This window comes from Tigriopus californicus, chromosome 2, assembly GCF_007210705.1.
Source record: "Tigriopus californicus strain San Diego chromosome 2, Tcal_SD_v2.1, whole genome shotgun sequence".
Taxonomy (NCBI): domain Eukaryota; kingdom Metazoa; phylum Arthropoda; class Copepoda; order Harpacticoida; family Harpacticidae; genus Tigriopus; species Tigriopus californicus.
The window spans coordinates 6,127,269-6,152,206 of NC_081441.1; the positions used below are offsets into that span (position 1 = coordinate 6,127,269).

At 44.8% G+C, this 24,938-nt stretch overlaps 2 protein-coding genes across 4 annotated transcripts in view; one reads left to right on the forward strand and one right to left on the reverse strand.

Annotated features, from left to right (window-relative positions):
* Window positions 1-14,434, forward strand: part of LOC131890979 (uncharacterized) — a 34,244-nt gene extending 19,810 nt beyond the window's left edge. For 2 of the 3 annotated variants that reach the window (XM_059240454.1, XM_059240447.1), the window contains 2 exons: window positions 13,912-14,115; window positions 14,176-14,434. In XM_059240454.1, coding sequence (XP_059096437.1) covers window positions 13,912-14,115; window positions 14,176-14,336 — 365 coding nt within the window. In that variant the 3' untranslated portion in view covers window positions 14,337-14,434. Of the gene's footprint in view, window positions 1-4,854; window positions 5,157-13,911; window positions 14,116-14,175 lie in introns of those variants that run through there. The other variant, XM_059240463.1, reaches the window with a different exon arrangement.
* Window positions 14,435-20,893: 6,459 nt separating this feature from the next.
* LOC131892630 (uncharacterized) lies at window positions 20,894-24,528 on the reverse strand. The gene is made up of 2 exons (XM_059242453.1): window positions 21,622-24,528; window positions 20,894-21,022 (listed from the first exon to the last, which is right to left on the reverse strand). Exons 1-2 carry the CDS (start codon window positions 24,526-24,528, stop codon window positions 20,894-20,896), a joined length of 3,036 nt encoding a protein of 1,011 aa, XP_059098436.1.
* Between the last annotated feature and the right edge of the window lie 410 nt (window positions 24,529-24,938).

A 24,938-nucleotide genomic window follows, 5' to 3' on the forward strand; every position in this document is an offset into this window, starting at 1 on the left:
CTCACATTGGAAAGATATCCAAGAAAGCAAATAGCATTCTTGGGCAAATTAAACGATCGTTTTCGTCAAGATCGCCGGATATTGTTGTAGACATCTATAAAACATTTATTCGGCCTCATTTAGAATTTGCCGTCCAGGCCTGGAATCCATGGCTAACGAAAGATATCAAAGTGATGGAAAACGTTCAAAGAAGAGCAATCAAGATGATTAGGGGTATTTCAGGGACCCATGAAGAAAAGCTTCACCAAGTTGGTCATTGAAGACGAGGCGAATGAGAGGCAATGGGATACAAATTTTCAAGATAATGAATGAAATGGATCATTTGCGACCTGACCAATATTTCAATACGATCGAGCACACAATCTCTAACCGGGAGAAAACAATGCGTAGTCTTCAAACACCAAGAGCAAGTTTAGACTCATGGAAGTACTTTTTCACTTGTCGAGTCATCCCACATTAGAATCAACTACCAAAAACTGCACGCAAATGTCAAGATCTAAACGAATTCAAAAGTTGGTTTGATACAAACAGACCCTGAGAAAATTATTATGCATTACTCAAATGACATCGTGCTCACACGTCTTATACATTATAATTTTCCTCATGACCACAAAGTCTCTGAAGATAAAATAAACTTTATGAAACTTTATGACTGCTGTCATTACTCCCTTTGGCTTGTTTGAGTGGCTCAAGAAGCCATTCGGCCTACGCAACGCCAAACCTTTCAGCGCATGATGGACTCCGTATTGGGCGATCTTCCTTTTGTATTTGTTTATTTGGATGATGTTCTGGTGGCAAGTCCTTCAGAGGGTGACCACCTGGAACATTTGAAAACCTTATTCAAGCGCTTGTCGGATATCGGTCAAGATCACTCGCCATGTCCAGTCCTCGTTGGAACACATGGAAGTGCCGTCGGACCGCTTTCATACCATCCATCTGGATATTGTCGGACCGCTGGAGCCCTCTGGCGGGTTCCGTTATCTTCTGACCATCATTGACCGTTTCTCGAGGTGGCCGGAGGCCATTCCTTTGGTGGATATCACGGCCGTGTCTTGTGCTTGGGCTCTGCTGTCAGGCTGGATCTGCCGGTTTGGTGTACCCCATGTGATCGTCATTGATCGCATAGCACAGTTTACGTCCAATCTGTGGGAGGAGCTTTTGAGGTTGCTGGGAACTCAACTCAACCACACCACCGCCTCTCACCCCCAATCAAACGGAATGATTGAGCAGGTCCATTGTCAAATCAAGGGATCTCTGCGTGCCCATTTATCCAGCTGCAATTGGTCTCGGGATCTTCCTTGGGTTATGCTGGGCATCCAATCCACTCCTAAGGAGGACTCACAATACTCCCCTACTCAGTTGGTCTATGGGACTAGCCTCACGGTGCCGGGTGTGATGTGTCAAACCCCTTCTTTTGCAATGACTCCTTCCTTGTTGTTTAACTAACTTGCCAGCAACATCCGTGATCTTTTGCCACCTTCGACTCTTTTTCATCGCCAATCAACCTCTTATGCCCCTTCCAGTCTCCAGTATGTTCCTTACGTTTGGTTGAGAGGGGATCCTGTCAAATCTCCCCTCGAACCCCCATATGAGGGTCCTTACAAAGTTCTTCGGTGTTCTGTGGAACACTTCCTCCTTGACGTCAACAACAAACATCGTTCCATTTCTGTCCATCGCTTGAAGCCTGCAATTCTCGACTTTGCCTCTCTGGTTCCTGTTACGACTCGTGCAGGCCGGCGTGTTGTTCCAACGGAGAGATATCGTCCCGGATGAATCCGGATCTGGCCGGAGAGGTCTTGTCGCGGTGCTTGCTTGTGTGCTACTTCTGTGCTCGGTAATGTGATTCATCGTTCTTATACACTCACTTGAATCCGAATAAATGAAGAGGGATGTACTCCATACTATTGACTCTTCATGAGCTACGTTCCTGTCCAACGGGAGACCAATGGACGCCCCTGTCTCATCCAGTGTGGGAGTTGTTCATTATCCCCGACCCAAAAGAACTACACCCTTGTTGAGCTGGAGATGACGGCTGTGTGGTGGGTTGTGGAGAAGTGCTCCTTCTTTTTGCGGGGCCATCCTGGCATCACAATTACGACGGACCACCGTCCTTTGCTGGGAACTTTCAAGCGACCTTTTTCAGCAATCCTGAACTCTCGTCTCCACCATCTGAGGGAGAATTTGGCCCAGTACCAATTCTCAGCCTTGTGAACTACTTGAACTACTTGATTGCGGACGCCTTGAGCCAGTACCCGGTTTTCGGCCCCTCCACTTCCATGGACGAGGAGCTAGCACTCTGCGCCGTTGTCTCAGCTAACGATCCCTCTCTAAATCTGATCGCCAATCACATTGATAACGAATATCGCACCTTGATCAAGACCATCAAAGACAAGTCTGCCAATACAACCGAGTTGTCCATCAACAAAGTGATCTTTGACGAGCTCCGGGTGGAAGGTGGCATCCTCCTTGCCGGCAAGCGCCTGTTCGTGCCCCGCCCTGCCTGCCCTGCTCTCATTGACTTGCTACACGCATCTCACTTGGGGGTCAATAAGACTTTTGAGTTGGCTTCTCAACTGTACGTATGGCCCACATTCCCACACTCCGATGTGACATCAATAACCGGGTAGTGTCCTGCCTGGAATGTGTAGCATGCCTTCCCTCGCAAGAGGCAGAGCCTGTGATTCCCGAAGCAGCCATGATGCCCATGGACTTCGTGGCCGTGGATCCCTTTGACCACAAAGGCCAGACGTTTGTCGTCATGGTAGACCAGTACTCAGGATACCCATTCACCCGCCGGTTGTCCATCACGTCCACCAACTCGATCTGGAATGCCCTCTCTGTCTGGTTTCACCTGTTTGGATTTCCCAGACGGATCAAGTTGGATAACGGGCTCCAATTCCGCGCCCCCTTTGACGACCTGTGCAGGGAGTTTGGCATCCACCATGATACCTCTTTCCCATATCATTCCGCCAGCAACAGTTTGGCAGCCTCAAGCCAGTCAAACGCCTCCTCATCAAGACAGGGGGTGCCGATAACGCCAAATTTAGGGCGGCCTTACTTTTTCTTTTGATCCGATGCCAAAGTTAAAGGAGCTTGCTAGCTCCAAAGTGAAGCCAAATGAAGAATAACTTGTGTTTCGTTTTACTTCATTATTCTAACTCTGTTTCTTTGCTCTGGGGAAGGCTTTTTATACCCGAGGTTGATGCTCAAGAGGTAAGAGGGCCCGTGAATACAGAGTTTACGCCAGAAATTTCCAATACGGTGCGGAGTCCCTTTCCTAGAAACGCTTACGTGTGATGGGGCTAGTTGCTAGGCCTTGATCGGTTGTCAAGCTGCAAGTTGTTTTTCTGTACACATTCAAAGATTTGGACAAAAGGGAAGAATGATTGCACGGAACAGGGTTGGACAAGCGGGGGGAGAAAAACCATTATCTTCCACTTGCATTGTAAGAGGGCAGACACGGACAATAAATCGCTAGTCAGACTGGAAACTCTACCCAGTCCTCAACTCACTGAGAAGGAATAGTGCCACATCCGACACTGCAACAAAGGTGCATCAAGCCAGGACAAGTAAAGCGATGATGAAAACCCAATCAGTGCAATGAATGCAAGGAAAAGGGGCATCAAGGAACCCCAATGGAGCGAACCCCCAACCGACGATTGAGGAGTCACCATCCAGAGAGTATTGGACAGCATCCCAAGTTGCTGATTACAAGATAGTTGCTTGAGGAATTTGATTTCATCCACGAGAGAGTTGGGGGGAGAAGTCCAGAGGTTTGCTGTGGATCGCCGGAGCAGAGTCAACGATCACCCTTGTGGCACGCCTTGTTTGAGTGGAACTTTCATCCCAGACGAGCGAACCTATTGCACAATTCGCCATTGACCAAAAAGGCCGCACAACCAGTAAGCGTAACCCCTCTGTTCACTTGTTTGCCCCTTCCTACCTAAGCTTTTTGCCAGAGTTAGACCGCTGATATGTGCATTCTCATTAGCGAATAGGTTAGTAAATAAAGTGGATATATTTGTATATAATATACATTGCGTGTGCTGTCCCATCACTCGTGAGGAGTTAGATTATTGAAAGGAACGCGGTGGTGTGGTGATGTGTCCATGTGTGATCGGCGGTCCATGTGAACAATTGGTTATTGGAAGGAAGAATATCTCTTAAGGAAGAAGAGATTCGAGCAATATCTGATTAAAATGATCCGTTTTGGTTAACGATGCCTCAGAAACTACGAAGCTGAATTATATCTATTCAATTGCGTTTGATAGACATAGAGAGTGACCCCGAATTGCACGTAGGTACGGCTGTCTTGAGGTAAGCCCAGTAAGTATTCTACAACTGAAGTCGAGCTGTGCTCTTGGGGAGTAGAGATGGCCGTCCGCCAATTGTCTCTATTGTCGAATATTGTAGGGATTGCCCTATTAGGGTAGGAACCGGAGGCCTTAAGATAGGTCTAACAAATTGAAGCCCATGTACTAGGTGCCCTCCATCTTTGAGAGCTATCAAGGTATTTTTACCTAGTGCTTGGGTCAAAATTATCTATCCCGTCCAGTGTGGGAATCAATGTCTGGACTGTAGGTATCTTTATGGTGCCACAACCCGGGAGTCTTAAAAAAAAAGATTCCCAAAGAAACAAATCTCGAAGTTATTATCTTTATTCAATTTGAAACTTCAAAGTTGATTTTTAGATTAGCTGAACTTTAGATTAATCGAAAATAATTCAATTAAAATACTTTTTTGAATAATAAGCGCGCAGAGAAACGTACTACAAATTCTAAAAAGTTTGCGGATAACTCGGTTATTGTTTCTGAAATTCGAATTCGATTACCAAACCAAGTGAATGTGAAGAGTGAATGGTGAATACATTCGACAATCAGCAATAATGGCTGAGTCAACGCCTAGGATGATTATGAGGAGTGAGAAGCAAGCATGGACGAAAGCTAGGGACGACAAATACGATGCTCCGGCCAACGCTATCGCCCTCTTGCGAACGGAATTGAAACGAGAGGACCTTAATCTCTCCATCCTACAAGGACTTCATGACACGGCAACCACCCATCAACGCGAATTGGAACATCGTCAAGCAGATTTAATTCAGTGTACCGATGAGGCAGAAAGGAGTGGTGTAATAAACATTTACAACAAAATGATCGGTAAGTTTGAGCAAGTCAGGGAAAGTTATCGTAGAGCAATTGCACTTAGAGGAAGAGAAGAAGAAGAGTCTTCAGAGAGATTCAAAATGGAACAGGAAATCCTCACCCCGCCAAACAGTTTTCAAACACCAAAGGAAACAGGGACCCGATCCCGAATCCCAAGTGCTCACAAAAACACACCAGACACCAAGAACGTGGAGGAACTTGATCGTCCAAGTCGAACATCGCTTCCATCAAGTTATTTGCAGGTTTCAGACAACAGTGAGACCTTGGTTATGGTGGAAGCAATGTTTCAAAAAATGTCGGCGATGGAACTGAAAACTGCAGAGATTACTCAGCAATATATTGAAAGCCGGTAGATTTCCTTGAACAGCAAGCAAAAGCAAATGCCGAACCTTGGAAGATGCGGAACCACTCGCCAGGATCAGAAAGCCGTTGTGGGGTTCCCTTAAGTCAGGCTCAGTGGAACAGGGCCTATCCTAATTTGGCCAACATATGCCCCGAGACACCAAGCCCGTCATCTGGGAGGGAATGGAGATTAACGAAAGAAAGAAGCATCTAAGTCCAAACTTAAATCCTGACTTGTGGTCTGGAAAGACATACCAGGAAGCTTCAGAGCCCTTATCCGCTCAGGTGGCACATCACATCGGTTACCTACTTTGGAAGTTGGTATTGTTAGTGGAAGGGGTGCTAAGGTGTTTTTCGAATGGTGGCATACCTTCCATGATGTTTACCAAGAACACCCGGAGCTCGATTCGCCTACAAAGTTAACATATTTAAAGCGCCACCTCCATGGTACAGCCCTGCAGTTAGCATCCTCGCACACGAGTTATGAAGTAGCCGTCAGAAACCTTCATCAAATAAATGGAGTACCCAATAGGTTGATAAACGAAATGATCAACGACCTCGACGACCTTAGCGAGAAAAATGTCAATCTTTTGGATTTGTTAATAGCTGTGAATGGTTATGTATCCCTGTTCACACTGGCTGACAAAAAGTCTAGTGATTTGATGACGGTGATGCTGGAGCCAGTTGTGCGGAAGCTACCCTATTCTGTGCGACTCGAATGGCATAAAAAGACTCGGGCATTGGAAGAACAAGGGCAGGAAGTGTCTGCTACAGATTTATCAGACTTCCTGGTATATTGGATAAATCTTTATCAGGTGAACGAAGTCCGCCTAAAATCAATTCCAAACCAGAAGAAAGAGGAAAAAATGCAAGAGAGGTCAAGATGGACAAAAGAAGCCAAAAGATTGACACATCCTCAACAGCAATCAACGCTAATGTCTAATGAATTTTGAAGCACCTTTGCTTTAAGTGTCTTGTCCGACATGGCTTCAAAAGGTGTACGGCACCCCCGTGATCATAATGTAAGAGAGGACATCACACGTTGTTGCACTTAACATCCAAATCTCAAAATGGACCAACAGCAACTAATGCCAGTCAGAAAAGACAAGTGGCAGCGAGCAGTACACTAACACAGTCCCCCGATCCACATTCAACATCCCACTCTAAAGTCCGATTCTTGGCGTTGACCAGCCTAAACCCCACTGCCACGGAATCAACACTCCCTGTACTGCAGATCACCGTCAAGGGAGAAGATGGTCAAGCAGCCATAGCCTATGCCTTGCTTGACTCGGGTTGTACTACCTCCTTCATAACAAGATCATTGTCAATCTCTCTTGGCTTGAAGGGCAACCCCATCAACTTGTGCATTCAGACGTTGGGGAAACACGTTACCGAACAGAAAAATTATGAAATGGTTGAGTTTAAAATCACGAACTCGAAGGCATCACTGAAAATGAAAGCCACCACAATAAAGATAATTTGTAGCGACATCCGGACCGTAGAGTTACGGACAGAAACCCAACAACAATCGGAGGAGTTCACTTGTCCAATGCGGAAAGGAAAAGCAACAATTGGTATCCTTGATTGGAGAGGATTATTTGGGGGAGATCTTCGGAAATCAAAACTTGCCCGTTCTAACACCTGGGTTAAAAACAATGTCTACCAAGTTTGGACAGTGTGTCATGGGCACCAGTTCAGCCAACACAGGGAACCAGATACAACACCAGAGGCCGGTTCTTTGAATCGCGTCTAGTTCATGCACTAATTCATGTACTAGTTCACCGTTAGTTAGCGGTGACTTAGCTCACGAACTTTTCCGTGTTCTTTGAATCATGGCTAATTCATGTTCAGTTGGCAGTGAATTAGTCACTGACCTATTGGATCAAGAGCTGCATTGAATTTTCCTGCCAAGTTCGTGGGAAAAACAGGATACTAAATCAAAATAAGATCTTAACCTTGAGTGACCAGACTTGGGGGAAAATTGGCCGAAATGGAAATGTTTTCCCGAAACCGTCGAAATTAGCGCCTTGGCCGTACAGCAGATCTTAACCTTGAGTGACCAGACTTGGGGGAAAATTGGCCGAAATGGAAATGTTTTCCCGAAACCGTCGAAATTAGGTACCTTTGTTTGATATAGTGATTTTAAGAAATCTTGTTTGTATGTCCGAAAACGGAACTTTTGTAAGGTATTCTACAAAAAAGCTTGGGATATTCATCATTGTTTTGTTCCATGCTTTAATAGCACCCAGGTTTGTGGCCAGCCATCTAGTTAGAACCGTGATTTTTTATTCACTCCCTCATCTTGCAAGATATGTATAGGGGTTTTCATAGGCAGTCTATTTGCCTTGGCTCTCTCAAGGGCATTTGTTCATGAAAACGTTGAACAAAATCTTCTCGGTCGCGTCGTTCACGACGCTCATCATAAAAGTTCTCTGACATTTTCCTTATTCGCAAGATTAACCATTTGCCAAAGTGCTGGAGTGTGGCTCAGAGGCCCTCAATTAACTCAACTCGCGGAATATGGATGGCCATGTGGAAATATATTTTCTTAATTACATATGGGGCATAAGCATAAACAGTCAAATTTTTAATTTATAATTTTTCACTTTAATTTATAACAATGATGATAATATGTCTTTAATGTTTAATTCCAATTATGTTTGAAATGCATGAAAATCAAGCACAGGGAAATTAGCCATGGTTCTTGGCATTTCAGTTTAGCGGCGAATTAGGAGGTCAATTCTTGCCGTCTTCATGTCTTGTTTAGGATAAACGTTATTCTCCACCGATTAGTTGGCGGTGCTCATTTTTAAATTTGTGACAAACTGTTAGAAAACTTTGAAGAGAGACCTTAAAAGCTATTAATATCGTATTAGGTTAGGTTGGGTTAGGTTAGGTAAGGTTAGGTTAGGGTTAGGTGACATTTAAAAAAGTAGCACCGCCAACTAATCGGTGGAGAATAACGTTTACCCTTGTTTAGCCAACGAGTTAGTGCATGATTTGGTCGCTACCAAATTTAGACATAATTCAAAGAACGCAAAAGTGCGGCCGTGGACTAATTCGTGGACCAATTCATGTGTCAATTGAGTTAGACGCCATTCAAAGAACTGGCCTCAGGAATCAGTTACGCCAATAGTGACAGTTCTCATGGGGAAAACCATAATTGCCGAAGAAATGGAGCGGTTGTGGTCCTTGGGAGCCATAGGAATCAAAGATGAGAACGAAAATGACCTGACGGCAGGACAACAAAAGGCGGTACATCATTTTGAAACCACAACGACAATAAAAGACAAGCAATACCAAGTCTCAATTTCGTTCAAAGAAAAGAAACCACCGGACGAGAATAACTATATTCAGGCCTGAAAATTTTTCGAAACACTTGTAAAGAGATGGGCACGAAATAAAAACGTAGAACGTGCTTACAAAAGTGCTATGAAAGAGTATTTTGATTTTCCCGCGGTTAGACGTCTAGACATGACGCACGAACTTGTTAGTTCATTGGTCTTTGAAACCGAATAGGATATGCACTTTAAGTTATATATGTGTTTATGAAATACTCTTGATTGTTCGTATCCAAGACCCCACTGATTTAATAAGTATTCTAGTTTCTGAAAATTTCCCACATATATCAAACATGCCTCAGAGCATTCTATGTGTCTTTTTCCCAAATTTTGCGAAGTACAGAAAACAGTGCATTGCACATGGTTAACTCTTGAACATAAGGTTGATCGGGAATTTATTCAAGACCTTGTTCAAGTCTGACTTGAATCCTGTTACTGGACCAACGCCTACGTACGCCCTACGAATATTTGAAGGCAGCAAAGTGAACAATGAAGGAGACCAAGAAAGAAAAGAGCTGGCATTCATTGTTTTCACTAGCCTGGATTCTCGAGGGTTTGAAAGTGCTCTCAGAACGCACGTTAAGCCTTTACAATCACTGCAATTGACCCTAAATCCTAGGTTGGAACAAAGCTCATGAATGCTTTTGAAAATGTAAAGTATCAGATATCATTCGTATCTTCTCTGAATGCTGTGCAATTCCAACCTTTCTAACCTCTCCCCATACGAGAGCCCTCTCATATCATCAATGTTCCTAGTAAAACATATTTGGACCTGCTGGAGCTTCTGCAAACCTGCTGAACTAATTGAAGCCCAAATGGGCAAGGCACATTCAAGATGTGGTTGGACAATTGACTTGTACACGTACAGAGTTAGCATCATGATACTATCTCTAGACCATCGGGGTTTTCAACACATGGCGTAGTCCGCAGTCCGGCTGTGGCCTTCTGTCATCCCATGCTACTTCTGTTTGAAGGGATTAAGTGTGTGTGGCACTCCTCATTGAAGATGATTAAGCGTGAAGAAGCAGTGGGCCAGGCTGGCATAAATCTTGTGTGGCCCAATCTGTGGCCTCTACTTGTGGGCCGATCCGTGGGCCCCTTGTTGTGGGTCAAGTCTCGGATAGAGGGCGGATTCCTCAGACGGAGGGCGGATTCCTCGGCCGCAGGACGGATTCCTCGGAAGGAGGACGAACCCATGACCCCAATTGTGGTGTCGACCCGTGACCCCCATGGTGGTGTCGACCCGTGACCCTTGGGAGTGTTAAGATTCGTTCTACATTTTGCTCCTTCTATTTGAGGTTGCCGTGCTTTCTGTTCTAGATTCCGGTTGTTGTTTTTCCTGTTCTTATAAAAATGTGTAAACATTAATTAACGAATATATCCCATGAGACTACGCGAAAATCTCTTCTTGATTACAATCGGACAAAATCAACAGGTTATGGGCTCAAGACCCCTTCCACTGCGTGAGTACCAGTGATAGAAACCCTAAGATGGCATGTGCGGACTCAAGGAATGTGATCACGCTCCTGAAAGATGCAAATTATGCGACCTGGAAAATCCACTGCCGAATGGCGTTGATGAAAGAGGGCGTGTGGTCCATCGTCTGTGGAAACGAGTCGGAACCAACGGAAGGAGACGCCGCCATCGCCAAGTTTGGGTATAGAAGAGATCGGGCGCTAGCCATCATTGTGCTGGCCATAGACACAGGCTTACTGTACCTCCTAGGGAATCCTGTAGATCCAAGAGAGGTGTGGCTATTGCTTGAAGAACAATTCCAGAAGAAGACGTGGGGGAATAAGTTGGACTTACGAAGAAGACTGTTCTCTTGTCAATTGAAGGAGAATGGTGATGTTCAGGGGCATGTTAAATCAATGACTGAAATCTTTGAAGAATTGGCAGCCATTGGAAGTCCTGTGGAAGCAGAGGATAAAGTAGTTCATCTTCTGGCTAGTTTGCCCTCAGAATTCAACATGTTGGTGACTGCGCTTGAAGCTCACTCAGAAGTTCCGGAATGGAATGTCGTGATTGAACGAATTTTGATTGAGGAGCGAAAGCGGAAAGATGACCGAGCAGACCATGAGAAGGGCTTATCTGTAGCCAAGTCGTTCGGAAACGTGCCCAAGAGAGGAAGCGTGAAGTGCTATCATTGTGGCATGAGCGGCCATTACAAAAGGCAATGCCGCAAACTCGTCAAGAATGAGCGGGTTGATTACCATGGATCAAGAGTCAACCAGGGTGGAACCTCAATAACAGAATCGAACCATTTTGGGCTGATACAAGTTGCTTCACTTGGCAATGGATCAAGAGGAGGTTGGATTGTTGACTCCGGGGCCACAAGCCATATGTGTATAGACGACCAAGCTTTTGAGGATCTGACTGAGATGAGGAACCCGATCCGTGTCACTCTTGATGACGGAGGAACCCTGGAAGCCAAGAAAAAGGGGAATGTCTGTATTAAGACCTCAGTTGGTCGTGGACATCGAAATTGCACGTTGAATTATGTATTGTATGTTCCTGGTCTCGCGTATAATTTGTTCAGTGTGTCTAAGTAACATGTGCCAGTTGATAAGTGGTGGAGGACAAATTGTGGCAGTGGCCAAGAAACTTGACAACTTGTACCATTTGGAAATTCAATCTGATGAGATTCACTCCGTCCAAGAAGATTACTCGTGTTTGCAGCTATGGCATCGAAGATTGGAACACCTTGGAACCGGCGGAATGAACGACCTGATTAAAGGGGCACTCGTCCAAGGGTTTGGCCTGAAAGAAGTTCGGGACGGTTCTTCTTGCGAACCCTGTATCAAAGGCAAGATGGCGAGGCAAGCATTTCCGAAGGAAGCCTCAAGACGTGCAGGCAATTGCCTGGATCTGGTACACAATGACGTCTGTGGGAAGATGGGTGTTCCCTCTCTTGGAGGAGGAGAATACTTTTTGACGTTCGTTGATGATCATTCACGATATGTATGGGTTTTCGTCCTGAAACGGAAGTGTGACGTGCTCAAAGTGTTCGCAGAATGGAAAGCTCGAGTAGAAAAAGAGTCTGGACGAAAAATCAAGACACTCAGGACCAAAATGGTGTTTGGGAACTCGTGGAGCGTCCCAAGGACAAGAACGTGGTGAAAACGAGATGGGTGTTCAAGGTGAAAACGAATGACAAGGGTGCACCAGAACGGTACAAGGCAAGGCTGGTGGCAAAGGGCTTTACACAAAAACTAGGATTGGATTACGATGAAACGTTCTGCCCCGTAATTTGATTCGAGACAATTCGGCTGCTGTTAGCCTTGAGTACCAAGCTTGACATGATTGTCGAACAAATGGATATTAAGGCTGCCTTCCTCATTGGTGAGCTGACAGAAGAAATATTCATCGAACAACCAGAAACCTTTAAGCAAGATTCTTCAGATGACTGTGTGCAAGCTCAGGAAAAGCCTGAATGGCTCGAAGTAATCGCCCAGATGTTAGAACGTCCTGTTGGACGGATTCTTGAAGAAGCTTGATTTCTACCAAATGAACGAAGATCCGATTTATGTGCGGAGTCATGGCTCAAAATGAAGATTTTAAGATTCCTTCTACATTTTGCTCCTTCTATTTGAGGTTGCCGTGCTTTCTGTTCTAGATTCCGGTTGTTGTTTTTCTTGTTCTTATAAAAATGTGTAAACATCGGTTAACGAATATATCCCATGTGACTACGCGAAAATCTCTTCTTGATTAGAATTGGACAATTGGACCAGTGACCCTTGGTAGGATCCATGACCGTTAGGAGGAACCGTGACCCTTGGAGGGTAAGTCTGTTGAGAGACTTGACAGTGAGGTTGAGACACCTGCTGTCTCTTCCCCCAAGTGGCCTTGAGATGGGCCTTTATGCATTTGAAATTGAGGCATACCTTGTGCCTCAATGACCTCATGCAAATAAACGGGTGGAAATGGCTGCAACCCTGTTTGGAACATCCCTTCTCATGGAACTTGAGAAGGCCAAACTCTTTAAGTTTGGAACACCATTCTGGGTGTGCCAATTTACCCCTTTTGCGTGCCTTTTTGCATCTCTGTCGTTTATGTTTCGAGAGTATTCTCTACTATGCTCTCTTTGTCCTCTATGACCTCTTTGACTACAAGGTGCGTTTCAATCAAATCACTGGTTCATCCCACAGTCAAATAGTGGCGGTGTGTGAACAACCCAAGCTATGAAGGCTTCCATAATGAGAGGCTTATTAATGGAGAACAGAGTTTTCCCATCCAAAACCAGCTCAAGACAGTTCCTGGCCCCTTCAACAAAGCTTCCATGTTTATTGAAAGCAAGGCTATTTGAGGGATCCTAATCAAAAATACTGGGAACCTGAGCAAGAATACGGAGAAAAATTCAGGAATCTTCCTTCAGTTTCAAGAGAAAACCCGTTAGAAATGAGCGAGAAAGATGAAAAAAGTGAGAAAAAGAAAGACAGAGCCAAGAGGGCAAAAAGGAGAGAGAAACCAGCGCGTGCAAATGAAAACCAGCTGTAGAGCAGGTAAACAGCACTCACATGCTGGGCGGAAACCAAGGAGGAAAGTACTCGCTAGGGACGGACAAAGAGAAGAAAAGTAGGTTGGGGCTAGCAACAGAGGAGAAGAGAATGACAATGACCTACTCTTGGCTAAACTGATAGAATACTACAAAAAAAATCACCTAATACATTCACAAGTATAGGATATAAAAAGATCAAACAATAAAATAATGAAATACTCCTTAAATCAAAAATACATGAAAAACCTAAAACTGGGATAAAAATATTGACAGACGAAAAAAGAGAAATACGACATGAACAATAAAAGATATTAGACTAAACTACTAGTGATAGGAAGAAGAGAAAGATAAAGAACAAATGTGTATTACTTTAAGCAGCCACGCGACCATTTGCACAACACAACACACTCAAACCGACCGTTTGAAAAGATCAGAAGCAACAAAACTTGAATATAGACTGCTCTCAACAAAAGACGGGACTGAACTGAAGACTTGACTGAACTCAACTTCAAAATAATTTTGTCCGTCACAGATAAGTGTGCTATAATTTTTGCGTTCTTTTTTACAGTAAAAAACGGTTTCATTGAAGCAAAGGTGAAGAAACACTCAGTTGAAAGGCAATTGAGGCTACGAATGAATTATGGCGTGGATGAAAAAATTACACTGCTGACAGAGAACCAAACACTTATCTTGAGAACTGATTCAAATAGAACAGATATTGATTGGGTGTCTGGACGTTTCGATCTTGACACCAAGAATTCATTGTTTATAGGTAAGGAAAAGCCCCTACTATAGAGAATGCCATTGTATGACTGGATTTGCAATGTTTCAGGTGGAAGTGACAACCCCAAATATCCTTCCATGAAAGGATGCCTGACGCAGTTGTCTGTGTCCATCACCGAAGCTCAAGTTATGTATGGTGGAAAAATTGACTTCACCCAACCCGGCTTGGGTTTAAAAATGTTTGGAACGTCATGCCCTGAACAATGCTAGACAATATACACAATGTTCAAATAGCCTTTCAGGCCAGCGATATACATATTCTGTTGCATTCTTCAATTGAATAAAAACTGACTTTGGGTATGTTTCAATTTGACTCCCACAAGATTTCCAGTCCCAAATATTATGGTGGCCAGATGTCAGCGACTTTTCATTCTGGGTAGATTTCCTCTGAGGAAATCAAAAGAAAAAAGAATTCCAACTACAATATGCAGTTTTTAACTCACTTTTCTTCATCATCATAAAGCCGGACTAGAGGTTGTGACAGTTCTAGTAAAACTCGACTCAGGAAGAATTGACACATTGGAGAACTCGCCACATACAAAATTCGATGCATTAGAAAACTCAAAACATTTGAAAACTAGACATGTATCAAAACATGCCTCATATTGGCAAACATGACTGCCTGAGACCACTAGTAAACATCCTCAATGGAGGATAAATGGAAATGGATATGCGGTATGCCTGCTTAAGATCCAAATACTCTTAACGTAAAATTGTGATGGTCGTAGTACAAAACTCATTGGTCAAGCCATCAAATTTCATGTTTCAAAAGGTAACACGGCAACGTAGTAAGGAGACGTTTGTCCTTTGCAGCCAGTTGTGACGTCACTGAGCGCCGAAAAGAGTGGAGAAGTGTAAGGACAAGTACTTAAAACATGTGTCGAAAATAGGTCTATAACTCTTGAATGAGTTATTTTTTGGACACTTTTATAAAACTTATATTGGTTGGCAATGCTGGTTGGGGCAACTTATTAGTAGTCCTAAAGCATGTTTAAAAGTGAATGTTGGGGCGACATCCCTGGAATTTGGATTTGCCGCCAAAACAATTACGATGTGTACTTTTATTTTCCTCTTGTCCAGTTGTCTTTCCTCTACCGGTCTCATGTTTATGTTTTATGTTCGAGAATGCCCCCAACTTACCACGTGCGTGACACTCGTCTGGGTTACTAGAATATAACTTTATTAATCTAAGACACCTTGTTGGCAGTGGACTATTTGATATTTGAGTACTTGCAGTTACAGTGAAGCTTCGTGTCTCCATATTGAGAATAAACAAGTTCGATTTCCTTTGTTAAAAAGAAGGTGGTGTAGTCAAAACGTTTAAGAGGCTTCGTGATCTGGGCAAGAACGAGGGAAACAGTGACCTATTCTTGGCTAAACTGATAGAATACTACAAGAAAATTCAACTTATACATTTACAAGTACAGGAAATGAAAAGATCAAACAATGAAAAAATGGAATACTCCTTAAATCAAAAATACATGAAAAACCTAGAACTGGGATAAAAATATTGACAGACGAAAAAAGAGAAATACGACATGAACAATAAAAGATATCAGACTAAACTACTAGTGATAGTAAGAAAAGAAAGCTAAAGAACAAATGTGTCTTACTTTAAGTAGCCACGTGACCACTAACACAACACAACACACAGCCGCGCGACCACTTACACAACACAACACACAGCCACGCGACCACTTACACAACACAACATACTCCCACGGACCACTTACACAATACAACACACTCAGACCATTCGTTTGAAAAGATCAGAAGCAACAAAACTTACGACTGCTCTCAACAAAAGACGGGACTGAACTGAAAACTTGTCATCGTTTCCCTAGCTCTTGCCCAGATCACGAAACCTCTTAAACCCTTGGACTACAACGACTACACCAGCTTTTTCAAAAAGGAAATCGAACTTGTCTATTCTCAATATGGAGACACGAAGCTTCACTTTTAAACATGCTTTTTCAGGTCAGTCTCGTCGTATGTTGAGAGAAATCGCACATTTTGTTGTTCTTTGTGTTAAGTAAATGGTTGCGTGAGTGCTTCAGGTAAGAAACCTTTTTTTGATTTAGTTTTTCAAGGGCTTTTTCAATTTCCACAAGGTATGTAATCTTCAAGGACAATGATTTTTGGGGTTTGGTTTTTCACGGGCTTTTCTAACCGCTCCAGGGAATGTAATTACCAGTACTATTAAAATGTACCGTTATAATTCATCTATTTAAATAAATCTTTTATTGCGACTCTCAGTCAGATCAGCTTGTAAAATGATAGAATTGTTAATGTAAACAACTTACACAAATATGGATAAAGAAGTAAAAGAAGAAACTAAAATGGTTAAAACGATAAAACATTCAACTAGTGATATCACAGCAGAGATGACTAGAATTGGTTCAGTGCACATGAAAAAAGGGAAGTGGTAAGTTACAGATAGTACAACAGTAGAGTGGATGGGCCAGATTGAACAGATCCTTTGTCGACTCCCGTTGCTGATGGCATTTGGCTGGGAGACGGACAAAGGTACGTGAACGCCAATATCCGAAAGGATGTCGGGCCAAGGACAATAAGGTATTAGCAAGTCCTTGACCAGGAAGTACAACTTGTGTCCAGACATCACCTCCGGAAAGGTCAGGTTCCCAACTGTTCCGTCCACAATCGAGTACATCATCTTAATATGATATGGATAAGTGATGTACAGGATGAATGATTGCTCCCAGAACGGGTTTTATCAAAATGTTAAGATAATGTATGTTATTATCATGGGAAAATCACAAAGTTGTTGGATTGCCCATCGTGTAGTCCGTTTGTCGGTCAGATGTCGACCAAATGCCAGCCTGATGCTCGTCGTGACGTCGTGATCCATCACAAGTAGCTCCTCCAGCCCTTGATTATAGATGTACAATGCCACAGGAACCGGTTGTATCAAAGAGCTTTGTGATTCAGTGTGAATCAATCTCTACATCGCTCCTACCACCAAGGAAAGCTCCAGTACCCAAGGGGCTGGTCAGCCCAGCTACAACTATGGGTGAGGAATGTCGGCTACACGTTTGAAGGGAGGAGAAACAGGAAATCCTCGGTCATCAAAACCGATATTCTCGTGATCATTTTGAGAAGGGGGAAGAGAATCTGAATAAGCAATCTCATCCTCAAGAACCGATGTTACCAAAATGTCGGCCCCCTGGCGGCAAATGACGACCAATCCTTCCTGGATATCCCGTTGGGACGTGGTTCCAGCCCAATGTCAACCCTTTGCCGTCTAGACGCAGTGGTGGTCAGATGTGGCCCACATGCCACACCTTGCAGAAGTGGCAATCTGAGGAACCCTTTGATGGCCAATGTGACTGGCCTGACGAAAGGAGGTCAACCCTGGACATTGAAGAAACCGTCGCCGTCCACCAAGGGCCCTGGGACAACCCGTTTTAGCCTCCATGAGGAAGAGGCGGAAACCAACATTGTACGGGAAAGTTAAATCAACGAACAGTCACATTTTCGTGCTCAAGGAGAGCAGAGTCACATTTTGGTTCTCGAGGAGAGAAGTCTGTTTTGAACCTCTCCGAGAAGGCACCATTGAACATTGAAAGTGAAAACAAATCCCATCTTGAAGCTCTTGCTGGTAGTTGAATCGAGAACATTTTGATAGATTACTGGAGGTTAAGTCTATCCATATTGAATAAGGACAGTGAAAGTCAACGATTGGAGTCGGGACCCAGGAAGCCGTGCAGAGTCAAGAGGACCTGGGGAAGCGCATAGCATACATCAGCGAGCCAGCATAGACGAGTTGAAAAATCTCTGGAGCTGAGTACAGGTGCAACTTCTGAGTTATACTCCGTCAATTCAATTCTGGACCTTCAATCCCATCGAACCGACGTCATCGCCGTGGATCTCCATTGGACCAATCTCCAATCACCCTCATCAAAAGTAGGATCAAACCATTTTCTGTCCATGTATGTTTTCCCTCTTCCATGGCCAAGCAATTACCCCCTCTTTCATTACCCGAGCAAGACAGCTGATTGGTAGAGTGTCATTTTCATTTTTGCGATGAATAAAGTAGATTGAACTGTACAGTTTGCCTTGAAGAGTAGCCTAGATTTCCCAGACGACCGAGATCGTGCTGGCATCGTAGGGAGTAGAGGTAGCAAGTGATTTGTATGCAACTGTATCTAAAGTTCATCACTCTTGTAGCAGAAATTAGTAGTTAGACTCTAGAGTAGAGGTCGACTTTGATAGACTAGGGCATCCACGGCTATGTGATGAGGAGAGGATGAGAGGAGGAAGGGCTCAAAGCGATTGGTAATATAGAGCTCCAAGCTGGTATGAATTGCGAAACTCTGTTTGCCGGGAAAGCAACTCTCGTGTTTCTCCTTGGTGACCCATGTCTTGGGTAAGAAGGTGAAGGCGTGCCCTCGGATATAGTTGAGACACTGTCCTGCTCGAGCCACTCGCAGCATGTTCGCCCGCCATGACAGTTGAGGAAGCAGGAAGACACCGGTTGATTCCTACCTCTCCGCTTGTTGATCTGATATTGCCACCGATGCTGATTCCTCGCGATACCGAGCTGTTCAATCCGACCTAGAAAAGGGAAATCACTATCGCCATGTGAGGGGGTGAAAGGGAAGGGATGATTTGGAAGAGGAAGAGGGTTGGAGGGCTAAAAGCTCACGTCTAGAAAAAGACGTGGGCAGGAGAATATGGAATCAGGAAGCATGAGAAGGAGGGATGCACTGAACTGGGTTTATAAAATGTTCATGAGGGGCCACTTTTCGTGGGCGTGGCCCCACTCACTGGTATCACAGAGTCAGAGGCAAGATATCGGAATTAAACCATTAAAATACATATTCCTGTCGGAGGGGTAAAAAAGCACGTCCGCCATTCGAGGTGTTGGCTGACTGACCCTTTATCACCCTTCAATCTTTACATAATATTTGGTCTATCAACGAGTTCGGGTTGGCAGACAAGGCTAGTCCGTGAATGTAGGGTTGATCTGGAATGCCATCTAAAAAAAATCCAAGTCTGACTTGAAAGATGCAACCGGATCAACAAGACCTACGAATTGATAAGACCACAACGAGAGGAAACACCCCAAAAATGTATTCTCGGTTGATAAGGAAAAGAGACATTGTTCTGGAGAATCTCTTCTCCTGCAAGCGGACTGTATATATCCTACCTACTAATAATTAAGCCTCCCTAGGAACGGTTTGTTTTATAGTTTATTGAAGGAGCTAACAATAGGCAACTGTTCAACCCAGGGTTCTCTTTCACACTCCCCGGGACAGCTGCCTTCCATGGCAGGGTTGGCTGATCTGGGCTGAATTGGCCAATCATGGCTGGGTCAAACAAGCATTCGGATCCACGTTGTTTTCATCTGGCTGTTCCCCTTTCCGCTGCCAATACCGGAAAGCTCCCGATTCCAGTGGAATACTCAGGCGGAATACCCAGTTCCGGCAGACATGGCAGGAGACATAATTCTTCCGTCCATTCCTCCCCCATTCCACTTGACGAGGGAGATCAATACTGAGATGTTCGAGGAGAGAGGTCTTGGGATGCGATTTGAGGATCAAGCAGTTGAGACATATTGGCCTGTTGGTCTGATGACTTAGTAAGAGGTTGGAGTGGACAGATTTTGGTTATTGGACGCTTCATTACTCCTTCTGGTGTCCGAATGGTTACGGCCCGAACTAAACCGTCTTCACTTGGATGAATGTCAGTCACGGTCCCCATCTTCCATTTCGATCGGGCTTCTGGGGTTCCAACGACCAACACTTCTGTTCCCAGTGGGATGTTTATCATTTTGGTGCTCCACTTGTTCCTCGTAAGTAGAGTTGGAAGATACTCAGTAGTCCAACGATTCCATATTCTATCAACCACTCCCTGTACGTAAGAGAAATGACGACGGGGGTCTAATGACGAATAATGACCAGGCGGGACGGTTGGATTAGCCCTCAAGAGTAAAGAATGGTTTGGAGTCAAGGCTCGAGCGTCTTCTTCGTCTGAGCTTTCGTACGTCAGTGGGCGGCAATTGAGGAATCCGGTGACCTCACACATTACCGTCCACAACTCATGGTCGCGCAGATGCCTCCTTGAGGCTTGGTCCTCTTCCAGTACTTTGATCATCGCTTTCTTCGCAGATTTGACCAATGACTCATGTATTCCTCCCCAATGAGGAGCTGAGGGGACTTGAAATTTCCATTTTATATCGCAGGCAATGGAATCGTCTTGAATTGGTCCTCGGTTACTTCCAAGCTCCTTGAGCAGGTTCTTGGCACCAACAAAATTGGTGCCATTATCATAATAGAGCAAGTCTGGTTTTCCCCTGGAGAACGAACGGATTGGATTCTCCCTCCCGGCGAGAGGCTGTGATGACCTCTTGCAATGTACTGATTTCTTCACCGATTTTTGTTGCATAGACCTCTGCTCTTTCTTCATTCATACGATATTTCTGACGTTGTTCTTCAACTGTTGTCTCAATTTCGACATCTGGGGGCCAGTTTGTCCTTGCTTTTAGGAGGAATCTTGGACCATGGATCCAATCGTCTGTAATGATTGGGGTTGACAATGATCGAGTGCCAAGATCAGCTGGGTTCAGTTTCCCGGGGACTTGCCTCCACTCTCTGGCTAAGGTGAGGCTCTGGATCTCTCCAATCCTAAAGGCTACGAATGGCCTGAATGTCTGAGCCACACTTGAGATCCAACATCGAACCACACGGCTGTCCGTCCAAAAGAAACGTTCATTGATCTTGAGACGCAACCTGCGATTTAAATGATCAGCCAATCGAGAAGCCAACACTGCTGCTTGGAGTTCGAGTTTTGGGATGGTCATGGGTTTCTTGGGAGATACTCTGGTTTTGCCGCAAATCAATCGAAGAGTCACCTCCCCCGTTGTCTTCGAGCATCTGAGATATGACACAGCACAAAACCCGTCTTCAGAGGCATCGCAAAACACATGCAACTGTCTTTGGATATCATCGCCTCCCAATGACGAGATACATCTTGGGAACTTTAGTTTTCCCAACTCGATCAGTTGATGATTCCAATTGTTCCACCACCGCTTTTGCTCAAGATCAACGGGATCATCCCAATCCAGACCCTTGACAACAAGAGATTTCATCTGGATCTTGCCAGAGATTGTCACTGGCGAAATGAGACCAAGTGGATCGTACAAGCCGGCAAGTCTGCTCAGTAGTCCACGGCGAGTGAAGGTTAAAGACGTTGCTTCAACATTGAAGCCCAGCACATCGTTTCTTGTTTCCCAGATGAGGCCAAGGATCTTGGCGGACGTTCCATCTTCTGGTAAAGATCTCAATGGTACCGAAGCAATTTCGCCGAGTTCATTTGCCACCTTAGGATTATTTGTTGCCCATCCTCTCAGATTGAAGTTCCCATGAAGCAAGACATCACGAACTTCACATGCAATTATCAGAGCTTCCACTGGATCATCGTGACTGTTTAGGTAGTCATCAACGTAAAATTGATCAGAAATAGCAGATTTTACCACTTCCCGGCAAGGCGTATCTTCTGCAGTTTGCAAAAGTGTGTGGATGGCCAGACACGGTGATGATTTATCTCCAAACACAACACCAGACATTTGGAACGTTTCAATTGGATCATCAATGTTGCTTCGCCACAAGAATCGGTGGTATCTTCCGTCGTCCTCATGCATGTAAATACGGCTAAACATGGCCTCAATATCACCTGTTACTGCCGTTGAACCTTCTCTGAATCGAAGCAACACGTCCATGAGATCATTTTGCAGCGGTGGTCCTGACATCAAGCAATCATTAAGGCTCTTGCCCTTGAACTGAGCAGCTGAGTCCATCACCACGCGTACGTCTTTCTTGTTTTTCTTCCAAACACCATGATGAGGAAGAAAGGCTTGACAGGGATGGTCCAATTCTCGTGGATTCGAAATTTTCACAGCATAACCTTTTTCAATGGTCTTTCCCATGGACTCTCGGTAAGCCGTTGCAAAGATGGGGTTCCTGATAAACCGACGCTCCAATCCTGCTAATCTCTTTTCGGCCAATTGCCTGTTGTTCTCTGGCCGAGATACTCCAGGTATCCAAGGTAAGCTGACTTCATAGCCGGGTTTGTACAGGAGCTTCTTGGTATTTTCCTTGATCATGTTGAGTGCGTATTCATCTTGGAGACTCATCTTTGTCTCAGATGCGACTCGACCCTCTGCTCCATACGACTCTGTAGCAAAGAATTGATCGAGGTGCTGATCCAAAAGGAGATTGGAGTCTTGAACAAAGTTTGAGTGTCGACACTGACTCACTGAAGCTTGTTCGTTGATTGGGCCCCTACAAACCCATCCAAGGCGAGTGCGAAATGCAGATGGCTCACCTTTTTGACCTCTTCTTTGCTCTAACGGTTCGATCAAATGTCCAGAGTCCAATCCCAATAACAGATGCACTGGTCCGTCGTTTTCACTCAGAGACAGGTCCTCGAGGTGTTTCCACCTCCCCCGCAAAGAAGCCCAATTAATCCCTTTGAGACCCTTACAAGTGACAGGAAGTGACTTGACTTCAAGATCGAACGTCTCACTTGTTTCTGGATTGCCAACTTGAATTGTGGCGTTGTACGAACCTAAGCTGGTGGTCGCCGTCGTTCCATGGATCGTCAATTGAGTGCGTGACGTGCCTGTCTCCACAAAACCTAGCTTCTTGAGGATATTCTCACTGATGAATGTCGTGTCTGATCCCTCGTCCACTAACGCATTAACGATCCATGCTCCTTTAGGACCTGAACACTTGATTGGAATCACTCCTAAAACAACCTTTTGTCCGTTTGAAACACTGTTGCTACTCACACGATCTTCTTGAATGTGAGGGTTGGCTAACTCGTCTCGATGGGTGGAATTGTGGAGTAGAGGATGATGGGAACGATTGCATTTTGAGCACCGCTTCTTCATTCTGCAACGGCGAAACATGTGCCCGGGCTTTAAGCAGCCAACGCAAAGACCTGATTTGAGGGTAAAGTCCATTCTCTGATCATAGGACATAATTTTGAAGTCGCGGCACTCAACTAACGGGTGGTCTTTGGAGCACAGGATACATTGTTGTGGCTCCAGGTTGACAGAATGGTTGTGGGATGGTCGGTTCCTGTCTTGAACGACGGTTCTTTTTCCACTAACCAAGGCTTGTCCATGATATCGTTGATCACTTCGAACCATTGAAAGGAGCCAATCGCAGAAGAAGTCAATCCGATTCTTATCCTTCGTTCTGCCGACTTGAGTTTCCCACAATCGGAACAGGTCATGATCCAATTTCCGTTCCAACGTGCGTTCCAGTTGTCCCCAAATAACGTCGGACCTTGGGACTCGCTCTTGGATGACGAGAACATGACCCTGCACAGTAAATGCAAAGTCTGACAAACTCTCCAAGTCTTTAGCTCTCACTTTGGGCAGGTTCTCAAGCTCTCTTTGATGGGCTTCAACAAGCAATTGGTCATCGCCAAATACTTTGTGCAAAGTGCGTAGGGCAGAATGATAGTGAGCTTCAGAATTTCCAAATCCAACTCTGAGCTTCTTGCACCTATCGCTCATTGATGCCTTGAGAAGCCCCATCTTTTCAGCAGGAGATCGGTTGGTGGAATGGATCAATGCTTCAAACATGTTCGACCACTCTTGGAACTCGAGGAGGTTACCAGAGAATATTGGCATCTTGACATCAATTGATGACTTGACGTGGCCGGTACTTCCTCCTCCAAGTCTGGCATATAGCTCTGGATTGGCCATCCAACTGGTGACACCACCGGACTCTACCCCAGCGAGGGTTCCGTTCTCAGTAACAAGCGGTTCTACAAAGTCGCCCGCACGAGATCCGAGTTCAATTTCTTCCAAGGCATCTGAAATCATGTTCTCCGCAGCCTTTGCTTGAATAAGGGTATCTTGGGCCTCTTGGACACGCTCTTCAGCTTCTTTGACTCGTTGTAGCGCCTCTGTTTGCTCGGACTGATGACGCTCTTTCAGGCTCTGTCTGAATAATCGCACTTGCGTGTCTCCTGTATGAAATGAGATACTAGCTTCATCGGCTCTCGACTCAATGTGGTCGGTCACTCTAGCCGTCGCGTGCTGGACCCTATCTCGCTCTTCATCCAGGTACGTGTGCGCCCAATCCAGCTCTTCCTCGGAAAGTTCGGCGAGATCGAGCGCTATGACTGTACTTTCAAGTCGGGCGAGCGTGGCCTCTACCTCCTTCACCTTCAGCTTCAGGAGCGTCCTGGATGGCAAATTATCCGAATGAATGGCGTCTTTGAGAAGGTTCAATTGGCGAGTGATTGACCTCTTTACGACACTCATTATCTTCTTCGCTTTTGAAAGCTCTTCACTGACCACCATCGGGCCAGTATTGGCCTCCAATACGGGTGGTCTGACAACAGAATCTTCCTTATCACTCATGACAAAGGCCACTGTAGTCCAGCCACTCACAAAAAACAGGCGTTCCTCGGGAGGTCAAAATCCTCGGATTTCAGCCCAATCACGGCACGTCCATCCGGCTCGAAGGACCAAATGTTCTGGAGAATCTCTTCTCCTGCAAGCGGACTGTATATATCCTACCTACTAATAATTAAGCCTCCCTAGGAACGGTTTGTTTTATAGTTTATTGAAGGAGCTAACAATAGGCACCTTTAAGCTACAGCTGACTGATGACGTCATCTTCAAAAGCAAAGGTAAACAAATCTCTTGGGCGGTCACTTTTCCAGCGCTACTAGGACTATTGAACACATGTAGCATTCATTCCTCCAAAATTTCAATGAACAATGTCGCCAAAGCCAGGTAGTCCTTACTGTTTAGTGGTTTTGGGCCAT